This window comes from Cryptotermes secundus, unplaced genomic scaffold (genome assembly GCF_002891405.2).
Source record: "Cryptotermes secundus unplaced genomic scaffold, Csec_1.0 scaffold1116, whole genome shotgun sequence".
NCBI lineage: Eukaryota > Metazoa > Arthropoda > Insecta > Blattodea > Kalotermitidae > Cryptotermes > Cryptotermes secundus.
The window spans coordinates 494,857-511,698 of record NW_019738890.1 but is presented as its reverse complement, the minus strand read 5'-3'; the positions used below and the strand labels follow the sequence as shown (position 1 = coordinate 511,698).

Genomic DNA, 16,842 nt, shown 5'->3' with positions numbered 1-16,842 from the left:
CCTGTGGTTTACACTTTACAATTATCACTGTTACACTTAATGTTCATGGCTATATGAAGTTGGTTTCACTTACTTGAGATGAGGAAATAGATGCTCGCCATCAGCCACCAGCGCATACTCACGGCCATCGCTCTCTCGGCGATAGCCTCCCCTGAACTCTAAGTTACTTAATATCAATCAAAAGTCTAAAGGCAAAAGGTTTTTTGATTAAGTCTTCTAGGGTTTATATAACCTCTCTTTGCTGATTCTTTGAGTTCCGGGTAGGTTGCCTGCCCATTCTGACGTGATTTTGGCCTCCCTCATTGGTTGCCCATCGAGAAGGGGTTGACTCTTTCGGGTCTACCGCCTCCTCAGACTCAGCGTTTTCCTCCTGCCATAGTGTTTATGACCCACTTCATATAGCTCCTTCCTCAATGTCAGCGCTATTACACTGCTGGGTTAGCATTCTAATGACTCAGGCATTCTCTGTTACAATTCTTTGTAGACCTAAACTTCCTGGTTCGTTTCATCACGGCTACTTCTTAATCTTATAGTCTAACTACTATTATTCCAATTTTACCCCAAAACTATATCTACATTTACGTAACCTTAGCGGCATTACAACCACACATACAAAATTAATGAATAAAAGTTTATCTAATTTAAATATTTCAAATTGTGTAAAGGTGGTATATATATTCATGTCCTGCATACAAGTAGACAAAAAAAAACAAACAAACAAAGAAACAACATATAATATAACTTTGGGATCATCGTGTCTGTGATCAGTATACCTTGTTTAGTCAAAAAGAGATTATTCCATACAGGTTTTTGAAAAGAAGGAGCAAATTTGTTGTGCTGTGTAAGAAAGGTAAAGTTATCCCTGTGCTTAACCAATTAGGAACTACACCATGAAGGCATATGGGGGAGCAGATGTATAAATCCACGTGTTCTTGACCTCGTCACTAGCTGGAGGTAAGTGGTCAGCTTGACACCCTTGCCACTTTACCATAGGGGAAAGAGCCCCCCATACCCATTGGACAGTAGGTTGGGTGGACCCTGAGCGGGTCTGGATGACGTGGAGAAAATTCTTGACCCTACTGGGACTTGAACTCCAACACCCCGGTTGTCCAGCCCGTATAGCCAGTCCCTATACCGACTACATTATCCCAGTTCTTGTTGAGCTGTGATATTAATGATTCTTAATGATATATGGAGAATTTATGACTATTAGCCAGCAATGATGCCACATGCATTGTTGAGATATTATCACATTATCCCACTGACCTGTTCAGATGCTCCATGAGATACTTCAGTGTATTATAATGTGCAGCTGGAAGGAGAGTCAGGGCATCTTTTATTCCTACAATCTGTTCCTGAATGGATTTCAGCTCTGAAATACATACAAATTATGAACTGTTACTAACAAAATGACCAATTTTGTGTGAGTAATTTTACAATACTGTCCGTTCTCAAACTACATACTGTCAAATGTTGAATGGGAAAGGACGTGGAAGGATATTGTTGCAGCCTAATAGTGGTACTATTCTGGCATACACATGTAGGAACTGAGGAAAACCACGATAAACCTCTGTCAGGGTATGCACTGTTCGAGCTGAGACTGCAACTGAACATCTAAATACAAGTCTATAAGCATTACTCACAATCAGTCTACTCAGTATGAGCATGTTAAGCCAGTCACTGTCAAATGGAATAGCATAGGGCATAGGTTTAAGGATAATATTAAGATGCATTACAAAGAACAGGGTGCAAGGGTGTGGACTGGATGCATATGGCTCAGGATGGGGTCCAGTGAGAGGTTAACATGAACACAGCAATGAATCTTCAGGTTCTGTAAAGGTCAGGCAGTTTCTTGACTACTATAGTGAGCATTAGTTTCTCAAGAAAGGCTCTACTCCATGGAGTCATCTCACCATCAAAATAAACATTAAAAAATTATGAACGTTTAGTGACAAATTTAAAAATTAAAATATAACAATTATTAATAAACAGGGTCTCTTCTTTTATTGCAGGACTGAGCAGTGTACAGGCAACCACATTATGACCATATAGCAACTGCTTGTGCTATCTGGCCTACAACACTCAGTCCCATAAAGATCCTGTATTTTCCAACTTAGGGAAATTCTGCCTTTCCTGTTTTCCAGAAAGTAAGTGTGGAATAGTCACGCATCACTTTTTCAATATGGACTTGTGAATTACTGGAACACTCAAAAGTCATGTATTTGTGCTAGCTTTGTAAGTTTCAATACTACTGAATCCTGGATTTTTCCATCATAATGATGTATGGAGGTGAGTAGCTATAGCTCCACAAATTTCTTATCTCAGAACTTGACAGAGGTTGAGTGGTCAGCTTCACACCCCAGGCATTTTACCCCTGGGGAAAAATGTCCCCAGTTACCACTTCGTGGGGTCCCAGCAGTGCAAACTGAAACCCAAATCCCACTGTGTAGCCTGTAGCCTAGATATTACAGTAACAGAGCTGTCTGGCTTCCACAGAACTCTATTAGAAGGATTAAGCGAGTAGTGATCCAGCATCTGAGTGAATTTCAACAGACCTAAACAAAATATTAGGATAAAAATCTTGCCTTCAGTCCATAATGTTTTACTCTGAAAGTCACAGACATTCTGTCCTAAGGTGTATGTAAAAGATGCCTAAAAAGGCAATATACAGTAAAGCGTGAGCTTCTAAGTTTCTTCAAAGGTAGGACATCAACTTACGAGCAGCTTTAATGAGAGCTGGATGAGTCTCGAATGTCACAAGTGGAATAGGAAGCAATCTTAAGTATAGTTTCAATGTGCCAGCGATCACATTAATGTTATCATACACTTCTGGGCTCATATCTGCCTGCTCACCATCTGTAAGATGCAAATATTTCTCCTTAGCAATCAAAAATGAAGTAACCACTGTATCCATGTCAAATGCATCAAGTCTTTAAAATAACCTCAGCAACATGTAGTCTGTACAGTTCTTATCAAAGGATGGATCAGGTTTTTCCACTTTAATTGAAATGACTGTTTTATGAAAATTACCTTTGTCCAGTGCGAGTTTGAGAGTTTCTATTTCTTCTGCAAATCCAGACACTCTGTACAACCCCTCTGCATCCAGTCCTCGCCTCTCTATTTCACTGATACACTTATCTACCACAAATGGACGAGCTGTCCGATGAGCCTTTACCAGTGTGGTAAGGTCAATTCCAAATACCCCACGCAGTTGTTTCAAGTCGGGACAGCAGTCACAGGGCACTTTTTCTGAACATTTGCTGTGTGCACTAAAACCGCAATCTGGAACCAATATTATACCTGGTATTTGAAACTGAATTCTAACAAAACATATAGTCTTTCACTGTGCTTAATTAAGCCTCATGCCATGAAGATGGTATTGGGAAGTGAAGGTATAGCTCCACGCATTAACTGCTGCACTGAACAGAGGTGAGGGGCTGCCTTAATACCTGGACCTCTTTACCCTCTGGGGATCCACAATGGCACCTACTGGAGAAGCTGTTCCAGACCCTGTAGAGAAGAAAAAGTCTCTTGCCTCTACTGGGAATTGAACCTTCATTTCTGATTGAAGATAATTTGGATATTTTAAATATTTCAAATTCTTGTCAGATTTTATGTGAAAACTCAATTAGTTAAATGATCTCTATCTAAAATGAATTTCTTTAATAGAATTATTGGTTTCACTGCATTCTGCATCATTGTAAAGTGATGTATTACAATTACAACGGTCGTACCGAAAGTCATGAGCAACTTTTTTTTTGCATGCAACCTGGGAACAGCAGACGAAAGAGAGTATGGTGGTAGTTGGAACCAGCTGTTGTGTTAACCTTGAGTGTCTTGTGACGTCAATAGCTTGCATCACGTGACCAGTATCACTCCTAACAAAATGGCCAATGATATGTCGTTTCGCCAGCGTGCTGTCATCCAATTTCTTGTGAAAGAGGAAATCCCTGCTGCAGAAATTCACCAGAGACTTCTGCATGCTTATGGAAGTGTGTGTATGGGTGCGAGCAGTGTTCGAAGATGGGTGACACATTTTAAAGACGGGAACACCAGCATTGAAGATGAGCCTCAGAGCGGTCATCCTCGAACAGCCTCAACTGAACGCAACAAGGAAAGAGTGGATGAGATCATTCAAGATGACAGGCGTGACTGCAGACACAATAGTCTGAAAACTTGGAATAGGGCACAGCGCAGTATAGGAGATGATTGTAAGCTTGGGCTATAGGGAAGTTTGTGCTCGTTGGGTCCTGCGGTTATTGACCGAAGACCACAAAGGTCAGCAAAAAGCCATCACCTCAGAACTGCTGCAGAAATATCGACACGAAGGCAATGATTTTTTGCTCTGTATTGTGACAGGTGACGAAAGCTGGTTTCGCCATTTCAAGCCTGAAACGAAACAGCAGAGTATGGATGTATTAATGGAATGGAATGGCACCATTTGCATTCTCCACCAAAAAAGAAGGCAAAGACAGTGCCATCAGCTGCGAAGGTGACGGGCACAGTCTTCTGGGATGCAGAGGGGTTTATTCTGGCTGAATTCCTGGAACCTGGGCAAACCATCAATGCTGCTCATTATGTCCAGATGCTGCACGAGCTCCATCGTGCACTGCGCAATAAGGTGTATTTGGTTCATCAATAATAAAGCATGTTACTTTACAAAAAATTGTTGCTCATGACTTTCAGTACAAACCTCGTATATACAGACATAGAATAATTAGTCATTTGTACCAGTTGTAAATGGGATATTGAAACTCAAAATATTTAGCAGTAATGCAAAAGCCTTAGCCTTTACTCGCAGTTAAATTTAACTCACCAATATCATTATTAGCAAAACTACTTCCCTATGATCCATTTTAATATCATCCTCTTGCCTAACTCTCCAAAAGTGGTTTACTTATAGGTGTCATCCTCACAAAAAATGTTTTATGTGGTAATACGAAAACATGATCAACTCATCTTAATTTCTTTAATTTATATTGGATCTGAGGTCCTGACAGGATAACTGAAGAGATGTGGGATGTGATCCACAGAGTCTGGTAGAAGTTTACTGACATTTGGAAGAACATACTCCCTCCATCTTCAAAATTTAAGAGTAGGTCAAACAGGCTTGATGCCTGCTTGGTTGTACTAATCTGACACTGAAGATGGAGGCAGTACATTCCCTGGAACATGGAACACTACATGGATTCACATCCCAGAAGATAGCACTCTCATTTAATTAGAACAACAGTACTAGAAGAGTAATATGAATCTCCAAGATCTTTATGAATTATTTTTATACTTCCCCCACTCGCATAACTCCTTTGGTGCAGAAATCTTCCCTCCCACTCTGTTTTCAAATATTTAAGTTCCTTGTTATCAGGAATAAGACATTTGTCAAAAGGGCAGCATTAGAAATCAGCCAAGAGACCAGAATATGAAATTGTATTTTACAAACCTACGGAACCTGTGATATTACTAAAAATTATATATTTTCTTTCAGTGCATTTCATGTCATAAATCTGATTATGATCACATATCAGTATAAATAATTACTCTTTTTAATTGACAAAGTGATGCCTTTCATGCCATAAATTTTATGACTGACAAATATACATCGCTGTAATGCCCACTGAAAATTCAATGGACAGTTTCGCTTATCATGTAAATCATATTGTTACTGTTTTCAGATTCAGTATGGTTTCATCATTAATTTTAAGATTTAAACACAAACACAGTGGAACAAAGGCGTAAAACCACAACAGCACATATATACATAATATGGCTTCAATTCTCAGTGCTTGGCAGGTACACCTCCAATGCACAGGTAAAGGTGAAAAAAGTAAAGCTATCCCTATAACAGGCCGTGAAGGCCCATAGGGTTGTGAGATGTCAAAGGTCCCACATTATTTAGACGGTTGACTCACAGGAAAGGTGAAGTTGTCCCTATGCTCAACAAATTAAGCACCACGTCATGAAGGCGTACGGGGGAGTGGATGTACAGATCCACATTTTCTTGACCTAGGCACTGGCTGGAGGTGAGTGGTCAGCTTCACCCCCCGGCCACTTTATCCCCAGGGAAGGAGCTCACGTTACCCACTGGATAGGTTAGGTGGACCCATCAGTCTGGACAATTGTGAGAAGAGAAAATTCTTGACCCTACTGGGACTCGAACTCCGACACCTCAGTCGTCCAGCCCGTAGCCAGTCTATACTGACTATGCTAACCCAGCTCCATTGCATTTTTATGGTCATTAGAATTATTTCTGAGATGCTGACTTGAGAAGTTGCTGATAAAGTCATTAGTATTTGAAGTTCCATACTGCAAAAGAATGAGACTTGTATACATGAATAAATACCTTCACATTTGACTCCTTGGGCAGTAAACCCCCACAGGAAATTTCCACAGAATTCACACCAATTCAGACCCTTAAACGTATGTATTTTGAAGGCATGTGGTTTATCATAATCCACTGTCTCAGAGATAAATCCTTCACCAATAACAGATTCTGTAATGGCTGGGTCTTTTGTTTGAAACCCTGAGATTTCTGAGTGCTTTTGTTCCTTATGAAGGAACGAATCTGTTGCCACAGAGATATCAGTTCCTCTGCTAGCCTGGATAATCACAGCTCTTCGTTTCAGTTTGTTAAGTGTCATATAGGGACTCTTCTCATAATTATTGAAATTATTCATCAGTTCAATATATGGTCCTGCATTTGCTTCCATATAAAGAGTAACAAGTCCATCGGCCACAAGCTCGTACAAAGAGTCAAAACGTTTGTCTCTAACATAATGCTGCCCATCAAAATAAAGTTTGTAGTGTTTAATCTTCCTATCAAACCTGTTAAAAGACAGAAAACCCAGGAATCAGAATGGCATTTAATACATAAATTATCTCCTTTTTGTAACTACGTGGTTCACATTAATTTTACTATGTACATATTAATCCATCTGGGTTGAAGTTTCTTGATACAGAAAAATACATTGAGGCTGGGACTATTTCTGGAAAAAAAATCAACATGTTCTGAAAAAATGCCACAAAGAGACACCATGGATACTAGTATTGCAGAAGAGTGTTGCTGATTTTCCAGGAAATGGCTAAAATCTGAATATCAATGTCATCTCTGAGAAGCTGAAATTACATACTGAGATGATGGGATAATTCTATAAACCAGTACCGGCTCCATCCAAGTGCTGCACAGAGCTGTTCTCTAAGATGATGCCAACTGCTTAATATAGATGTAAAAAAGGTAAAGTTGTTCCTGTGCTTAATGAATTAAGCACTATGCCATGAAGGTGTATGAGAGAGTGGATGTATAGATCCACAGTTTCTTGACCTCAGCACTGACTGGAGGTGAGTGGTCACCTTCACGCCCTGGCCGCTTTAATCCTGGGGAAAGAGTCCCTGGTACCCATTGCATAGGAGGTTGGGTGAACCCCAGAGCCAGTCTGGACAACTTGGAGATGAGAAAATTCTTGACCCTACTACGACTCAAACTCCAACACCTTGGTCATCCAGCCTATAGCCAGTCGCTATACCAACTACACTATCCCAGCTCCAGTACAGATTTATGGACAGGAAAATATATCAATTATATCTGTAGGAAATAAATCTGATCTACTATATACAGGCAGGCAAGTATTCTGCACAGCCACCACAAACATACTTACCATTACAGAGAAACTAGAAATACCCAATAACCCCTCATACCAGCAGGCTGAAAAATGAAAATGATTAAGTAACTGCGGCATCTGTCCAAAGAAATTTATATGGCGTATGTCATAAGAAATCAGAAGTCTGTTCCACTAGTGTCCACTGCGCTGTCATCATCATTTCAACTTGGATCTGCATGGTGACTGACGTGAAGAGTAGGATATGGTTCTTGCTCTGTGATAAATGTACAGCGTAAACAGACATAACTGTTACCACTGTCCAATGGCATGGGCAAGTCAGTGTTCAAAATGATCAAAAAATGATGGTGTAAGCAGGGAGATGGGAGAAGTATATATTCTATTTTTCTGCCAGTTATGTCACAGGACAAACATATTTGGCTATGCTCAAGATATTCCTAATGTCTTTACTTGCCAATGACGTGTTAGTGACGTGCACAACTTTTCTTCTAGCAGGATGGTGCACTCTGACTTTGGATCCCATAATTCTAATATAACTTTTTTAATAAATATTCTGAATAATTAGAATTAATCACATGATCACTGTAATATATGTACCTCATGTCTCTCTATGTGTTCCTTTCAAAACACATGAAATTCACTGTGTACCATCATCCAAAAACTAATGCATAACTAAAACGGAAAATCATATCTGAATGAGTCAGTACCACTGAAATGACATTAACTAATGGTTAAACAAGTGTTTTGGAAGTAGATGATGGCATATTTGAGAATTAGCTGTAATTTAGTGTATATATTATGAATGAAAAACGTAAAGAAAGTTAAAGCTATTCCTGTAACAGGCCATGGAGGACCACAGAACTATCAGACATCGAGGCTCCTCCCTCTTCTAGACAATTGGTTCACAGATGGCAGTGAGGTTATCAGCCTTACGTGCTAGCAGGCGACCTTTAGCCCCAGGAAGATTCCTGGTAATCATTTCTCTTTGAGGCTGAATCGACCACAGGGCCATAGTGCAGCTGGAAGGATTAGGTCAATTGAAAAATCCAGTTAGCATCGGGAATCAAACCCACTACCTTCCAACTTATAGCATAGTGCCTCAACCAACTACACTACCAAGTGCCCCATATATATATGTATATAAAACAAATATAAACTGTAATTCATAATTTTTCCTTTGGTGTGTGACTTAAGGCACCTCTATGTTAAGGGTGCTACTGCATACTGCTATTTATATATCAACTGACATACTATGGCACCCGCACAGAAACTGATGACTGGATAGGATGAACAAGTTAGATGGAAACAGCCCCCTTTATAATCGGCATAATTAAAACACTGGGTGAAAAAAAATCAACGGGCATTGACGATATTCCAGAGTTCATTATTAAAAAATGTCATCCTCAACTAGTAAATGCTCTAACATACATTATAAATCTGTCATTTTCATCTGGTTATTTCCCCGACCAATTAAAAATAGCAAAAGTGAAACCCTTGTACAAGAAAGGTTGCAGATGTTGGGAACTACAGGCCAGTGTCATTAATTTCGGTTTTTTCTAAAATAATCGAAAAAATTATGCACAATAGACTTTTATCATTCACAAATAAGTACAGCATAATCAACAATAAAGAGCATGGATTCTGCAAAGGAAAATCAATACATACAGCAAACACAGAATTTACAAAAACAGTTTACAAAGCACTAGATGAAAAGAAACAAGTATAGGGATATTTTTGGATTTATCAAAAGCGTTTGACCTAGTAGATCATGATGTATTGCTAAGTAAGATGGATAGAATGGGAATACGAGGGGTTACACTAAGGTGGTTCCAAACATACTTAGAAAATAGAGAACAAGTGGTAGAAATTACATACAGATGCAAAAAAACTAATTTTAACATTAATTACCTATCCCAAAATAGACCCATCAGCTATGGCGTCCCACAAGGTTCCATTCTGGGACCAGTGTTGTTTCTGTTATACATAAACGACCTGGTGGCCAGCATCGAACATGGGAAACCTACGTTCTTTGGCGATGATACTACCATTTTTATAGCAGGAAATGGTCATTTGTCATTTATTTATAGTTCCAAAAAATCCATAGAGGCATCTGCCTCAGATATAGAACAAGTCAATAATACAATATAACATATAAATATACATACATAATCAGACAGTCATCATCGTTAAAATTTAAATACTCAATACAACAAAACTATTGTACAACAATACATTCATATATCAAAATAACATTTAAAATTACATACATGATTAAAAGACCGTCAAGACTCTTAATATAGTAATATAAAATCTATTTTCTTAATATATGATACACCTATATTACAACAGTGATAGCACCTTTTTCCTGAGTATTTTATTCCATATTCTGTTGCATCCTACCAATAGGCAACAGTGTTTACTATATATACATGAGGTATCAATCTTTATTCCACCAGTAGTATTCTTCAACAGTATAAAAAGAACTGGTGATAAGAAACTTCTTTAACGCCACTTTAAATCCAGGAATGTCATAAGATAATTATAATGAAATTCAAAGGAAAACAAATGAAACAATAAGGGTAGTTAGAAGAGTAACTGGACTAGAGACTGTCCACACGTTATATCATGCTCATTTCCAATCTTTATCACCATATGGACTGATATTCTGGGGCAACTCGGTAAATGCAAAATTGATCTTTAAATTACAGAAGAGAGCTATAAGAGCTGTGACCCAGGTCCCAAAAACGACTAGTTGTAAACAAATTTTCAAATCATTACATATATTGCCTCTACCATCTTTGTGCATATACGAAACTCTAATATATATAAAATCCAATTTGAATGATTTCACAACCAACTCAGGATTACACTCATACAACACAAGGAAAAAAGATGACTTGCACATCGTCCCATGTAATACAAGTCTATTCAAGAACAACTTTAACAATGTAGGACTTCGACTGCTAAATCATCTGCCACGATATATTAAAGAAATACTGGTACTATATAAGTTCAAAAGCGCTTTGAAAACTTACCTACTCGATCATTGTTTTTATAAAGTGGATGAGTTTCTCTCGTGTGAGACAAACACTAATCAATTGTAATCACATAATTCATAAATAATCGGTTTTGGGAATCCCTACTGAGCAGTTTTCCTTTCTTTCTTCCAGCAACCAAGATAACACAGTCGGAGATATACCTGAATGGGCTATTCTGGAGAGACTGCAGATGCCAAGAAGCTGCACCAGGAAGGGAGAACAGATGTAATGAGATATTGCAGTGTAGTCTACAGTGAAGCATTATACCAGTGCTATCACCAAATTCACCAATATTATCTCAAAGGCCGCACCATAGCTTAAGCGGTTAGTCACTGGCTTCCCACCGCTGCGGTCTAGTCAAGTGGGATTTGTGATGGACAAAGTGGCGCTGGGGCAGGTTTTCCCCAAATACTTCGGTTTCCCCTGCCAATCCTCATTCCATCAAATTCTCCATAAGCATTATCTCCAGTACAGGTACAATAGGACATATGGAAGCTGACGTGCCGAGGGGACCTAATATGTATTCCACATCACACTATATGAAATCTTAACTATTGTAATCTACCGTAATCTACTGTAAACAATTTTAAGTATTGTAACTTTATTCTCTTATTATAATCAGCCAATGTACAGTCACTGACTTGTACTATATCATGTAACAATGATCTATAGAGACGAAATAAATAAATAAATAAATAATCTGAAATCACACCATGGTATTTTTCTCTGGGACTGTTTTAACAGAACATATGTATGAGTCGATCAGCTTTTAGAACTCAAAAGAAGAAACTGTTCTGGCAACTTAAAGCATACACTGTTACTGTTTCCAGCAATACAAAAGAAATTTACAATTGTGTAATAATGCACTGCTGTCAGTGAATGTACCATAAAACACCTTGACCAATGGCCATTTAACAATTGACCTGTGAGACATGGTTCATACTGGTACCTGAACAGAGAGACAGCTTACAAATGACTTAACACCCCCCAGTTCACACTTATTAAAGTAAAACTGTATACCCATTTCATGAATTCATCTTACCCAAACTTTATACAAAATACATTCCTCATGTAATCTAAGATATTACTGTAATTCTAAATTACCTCATACCTGAGTGTTAAAGTATGAAACCCATTGCTCCCTTCACTCTGCCGAACCAGATAAGCACCATCTTCCTCTAAAATGGCTGATGCATCAAGATGCGATATTACACCATGAAATTCTTTACCATAATATGATGGAGAATTTGTAATATGGTGCTTACATGAAACTGGCTTGGGACGTGGCGCTTCCTGCTGGAGGCGATACACTGAAAACGAAAATGTAATCAGTTGCATGCAATATCAATAACATAGTGGTACACAATAAAAAAAGAGATATACTTACAGTTTGGATTCCAAACATGTTTATGTGGAGAGCCTTGCTCATGGTTGGGGCTATCTAGAACAGAAGCATCTATGCCATAACTGTGTAGTGCACTCTGCTGTAAGCTTATTGCATAAAGACACATCTCAAACTTAATCATGTCACAAAAGAATGCTAAATCTTATACGGCCATTAAAGTTTCTAATGACAAACCTTTGCTTATGGGCCCAATAATTAACCACATACTATGAGTCATGAAAATACTCTACATGCCATTTCCTACCATATATAAATTTCGTTAACAGTTACACAACTTTTTATTTTCCTATAATATGATAAGTTAAGTAAAAATTAGATACCTACCTTCATCGTTTCCTCGACAGTTCATTTCTTAAACTTAACTGTTCTTCTATTACATTTGATTTGTACTCCTATGCCACTCTTGTAAACGACTGGGTTTCTCTGAGATGTAACATTCACCTTATAAACATGAATCAATTGATTACTGATTAATGATGACAGATAAAGAAGACAAAATTAGATAAACAGCGAAACGACTCTGAGTGTCAAACATACATCTTGCTCTTTAACCAGTCAGCACTGGATAGCACAGTGTTGTTCACGATCATTCAAGACCTTAAGGACATTCAGGACGTTCGTGAGTGGAAATTCCAAAAGCAATGTGCGGTAACTGATCTGGAACAAATCCCCATGAACATATAGCATCCGTCAACCAAGATTCAGTAAATGTACGAGGTGTACGAGTGCATTTAGTAATATGTGCTTAGAAACTCTTCTTGCTTTCCATAATCAGTGCTGTAATTTAGTCAACTGCGATCGACTGCGATGGCTGCGGTAGTCAAGCGCAAAAATACGGTGATCTGTGAGGTCTGTGAGCGTCAATTGGTTAGGCAGAGTTTTAGACCTGGCTAACCCCTAGATACTAACAGCCGCTACGCAACCGCGATATCTGACAACTGTTATCAGCCTGAGTTGAACACATGTTAGGCCGGGCGCACACAAAGGAAACTGGCAAACGCAACGCAACCGCGATTTCCGAGAAATCTCGCCAATTTCAAGTAGGCAACTGGTTTCCAAATTAGCAGGTGCACACTGAGGAAACTTACGAACGATTAGTTGCTCACATCTCAAGTGGGTGTGTTTGCCCGCCAATTTCGTGCACTTTTCTGCAATGTCAGATAATAATATTATTCCTGTAATGATATGGTGGTGGTCCAAACGGTGTAAGATGAGAATACAGGAGAAAAGGAAACATTGGGTGCAACCGTTCTTTCTCTACAGCTTAAACCTATGTGTTTATATTGTTTCGAAATAATTTAATCAGGATACAGAACTGGGCAAACACAAGGGGTTTCCAACAACGGGCCCCCGGCCGGGAATGAATCAAGAAGTATTTTTTCTCAAAATGGTTCAAACGAGTTTAGTTAAATTTTGCCAATCTGTAGCACTGGTATTCCAAAGTAAAGTTGTATATCCTATTGCTTATGAAATAACAGTCTCTTCTACATGGCCTATTCTCGTAGACTCCAAATGGCTTCTTCTTTTTCTCCTTCGTGAAAATAAACAAGGGTTAAGCCTTAACACATGTTCCTTTAAAGCTCGCGGTGTTCTTGAACTTGTCATCTTATCCTGGACCTTTCAGCATCGCGTCGTCCCCGAGGTTGATACTGAAAAACTAGTTTGGCCCGGTGGCTTCTATCCAGTCTTCCCAGGAGATTTAGGCAGCTCTTTTGATATAAATTTGTCTTACAAATAGTTGGTATTTACATTTTTTCTGAATTATTAATTTTAGGATAGTGGAAATATTCTGTCTGGTCAGAAAATCTTGAATTCTCGTTAATAAAAACCTTATTGGCGCTTCCTAATTTGTAAATACTGATGAAACTTAGTCTCAGAGTCCATTAATTCGTCGTAGAGTGTAATGGATCATCATTCACCTGTCTTCTGAAAAGTCCGTCTGAAATCAATACTGCTCAAATTCATATTATTTTGAGCATTGATATTCCCATTGGGATGAAACCAAGCTCCGTTAGTTAAAGAAGTGTAAGTCTTCGGTCCAGAATACCGTCATGTACTGCATGAAAATAATGGCGGCAAACGTTCGTTCTTCCTTCGTAGTCGCCCTCTTCGGTTGGTGAAACCTGTCTGATTTCATACCGCAGTATACTTAACTTTCTGGTCGCTCTGAAAGCAAATATCATCGAAACCTCTGCCTACTGAGCCAATCCCGTCAGGGATTTTTGATACGAATATTCTAATTTTGCTTCCATTTCGTGAAACGTTTCCTCTGTTAGCACATCATTATGTCGAACGTATTTCTTGACGCAGGAAGGCCCAGTTTAACGCACTTTCTTCACCAATTCGGGAATCATTGATAAAGCTGGAACTCGAGCACTAGGAAACTTACGACGAAACCTTCTTTTGCGCGATCTACATAAGTACCGTACACAAAACCCTACTACTCAGCTTTACAGTTCACCGTCCCAATTATAAACTACAAATGAGAACACGAAACAGACTTCTGAAGTATCGCATAAGTACAGAAAGATAAAAGAACTGCTATATAGTTGTCATATGCAGGTGCAGTGGCAGTTCGTAAAGCTCATTAAGCTACCGTTTTTATGTTTTCATCACGGCTGCACACACTGGATTTTGCAAGCAGAAAAGACTTTTAAACACAATAGACTGTGATGTCCAATATTTGTAGGTCAGTATAAATGCACGACCAAGCTGTCGGTCCGCTGATGGTCCGTTCCTTGCGGGTGATGCTATGTAAAATATGAACACACCTTTACTCTTCGACTCTGAAAATGGAGATAGTACATTCCTCCGAATCATCGGTGAACTTCCACAACACTATATGGTACCTCATCCCAGAAGATGGTGCCCTACATTTTCAGTCTTTTTCATTCTTTAAGCTGGTACGATCATAGTTCTATTCCCCAGCCTGCAATAATAATAACAATAATAATAATAATAATAATAATGACAATAATTTAAATGATTAATTTGAAGTGACGGAAGGTTGGACAAAACTGCATAATGAGGAGCTTCATAACTTGTACTAGTCTCTAAATATAATTAGAGTGATCAAATCATGGAGGATGAGGATGGCAGGGCATGTAGCACGAATGGGTGAGAAGAGGAATGCATATAGGATATTGGTGGGAAAGCCAAATGGAAAGAGACCACTGGGAAGACCAAGGCGTAGGTGTGTGGACAACATTAAAGTGGACCTTAGAGACATAGGATGGGATGGTATGGACTGGATTAATCTGGCTCAGGATAGGGACCAATGGCTCTTGTGAACACGGTAATGCACCTTCGGGTTCCATAAAATGCTGGTTAGTTCTTGAGTAGCTGCACAGCTGGTGGCTTCTCATGAAGGGTCAGCTCCATGAATGAGTGAGACTATATTTTCGAGAAACTTTTGGGCAAATACTGCATTCCTGCTGCCAGGTGACCCTTAATGAACGAATCCGATCTCGAAAACATAGAATGTAAAGGCATAGTTCTTCTTGTGCTTAATGAATTGAACACAATGCCATGAAGGGGCGTGGGGAAGGTGAGGCATGGCTCCAATGAGTAGTCTGGAATCGAACCCCGAATTCTCGACCTCTCAGCTGATACCACGGATCATATCGTAAGCTAGTCGTCATATGAACCGAGCTGTCCGGTTCTTCTGTAAGGGCAAAAGCAATCGCAATTAATTCTCAAATGTCTAGAAAATGTTTTACAGTAGTGATATTTTCAGTCTTTAGAAATAAGTACAGTTCTATAATAATAATATATTTTCGTAAATATTTATTTGTATAAAATTAAAAAGATATAATTTTTGAGCTTGGGTATCCTTGATAAATTTATCTTCTCGACTACTTTTGCCTGGAGTCCAGTTTAGAGGGTCGAAGTTAATATTTATCCTTGTTTTGTTCTCTAAGGTGTAAGATTTACTGTGGTTGACGAGCATTAGGCTAGTTTATTCCAAACGATGAAAGGTCTTAGCCTCTCAAGCTTGAAATCTCACCCTGCTGTAAGTGTAGATCTTTCCTGCATCAGATCTCTTGATATGTAGATGGTGTAAGTGTAATATGTGATTTCAGGTTGCTTAGTATGTGCAGGAAGTTTACGTACAGATAACGCAATGGGTAGGGAAAAGTAGAAGATATATGATTGACAGAGGTTTTACTTAGACGAGAAGTTCTTTGTAGTTATTCTAAAAGTAGTTACACTGTTCCATATATAAATGCAAGGTTCTGTTTATTATGTATGGTTTATAGATTGAACAATGTAAATACGCCATGAAGGCGTATGCTAGAGTGGATGTATATATCCATTGGCCTCGGTAATAGTTGGAGGTGAGTGGTCAGCTTCACGCATGAGCCGCTTTACCCCCGGGGAAAGGGCCCTCGGTACCCATTGGATAGGAGGTCGGTTGGGCCCCAGAGCCAGTCTAGACGACTCGGAGAATAGAAAATTCTTGACCCTGCCGGGACTCGAACACTGACCCCTGAGTCATTCAGCCCATAGCCAGTCGCCATACACCTTTTTTGGCGGACTGGTATGTGGTCTGTGGAGTTCATGTCTGCGAAATGCTGACATTAACAACTGAATGTGACCAAACGGTTTCATCAGATTTCTTTGCATGATGCCTCCTTTGTTGTTCGCCAAATCCTCATGCCCCCAACCCAGATTTTATACCATAATAAATGTAACGTCATGCACTTGTATTTATGTTATTGCTTATGGTCAGCTAACATGTTATTAATACTGTAACAAAACTGGTAAATTAATTTTTAATGGAAAT

General features: G+C 39.0%; 2 protein-coding genes across 2 annotated transcripts in view; one reads left to right on the top strand and one right to left on the bottom strand.

The window, feature by feature from the left end:
* Window positions 1–12,551, bottom strand: part of LOC111871315 (beta-chimaerin) — a gene marked incomplete at its 5' end in the record, with an annotated part of 16,173 nt that extends 3,622 nt beyond the window's left edge. Inside the window, 7 exon segments of the mRNA XM_023864339.2 lie at window positions 1,267–1,372; window positions 2,719–2,856; window positions 3,031–3,282; window positions 6,341–6,822; window positions 11,763–11,961; window positions 12,039–12,092; window positions 12,381–12,551. Of these exon segments, the coding sequence (XP_023720107.1) occupies window positions 1,267–1,372; window positions 2,719–2,856; window positions 3,031–3,282; window positions 6,341–6,822; window positions 11,763–11,961; window positions 12,039–12,092; window positions 12,381–12,405 (1,256 nt within the window).
* Window positions 12,552–15,908: 3,357 nt separating this feature from the next.
* The window catches only part of LOC111871314 (cytochrome c oxidase subunit NDUFA4), a 2,833-nt gene continuing 1,899 nt past the window's right edge, over window positions 15,909–16,842 (top strand). Inside the window, exon 1 of the mRNA XM_023864338.2 lies at window positions 15,909–16,068. Within this exon, the coding sequence (XP_023720106.1) occupies window positions 16,027–16,068 (42 nt within the window). The 5' untranslated portion in view covers window positions 15,909–16,026. The remainder of the gene's footprint in view (window positions 16,069–16,842) is intronic.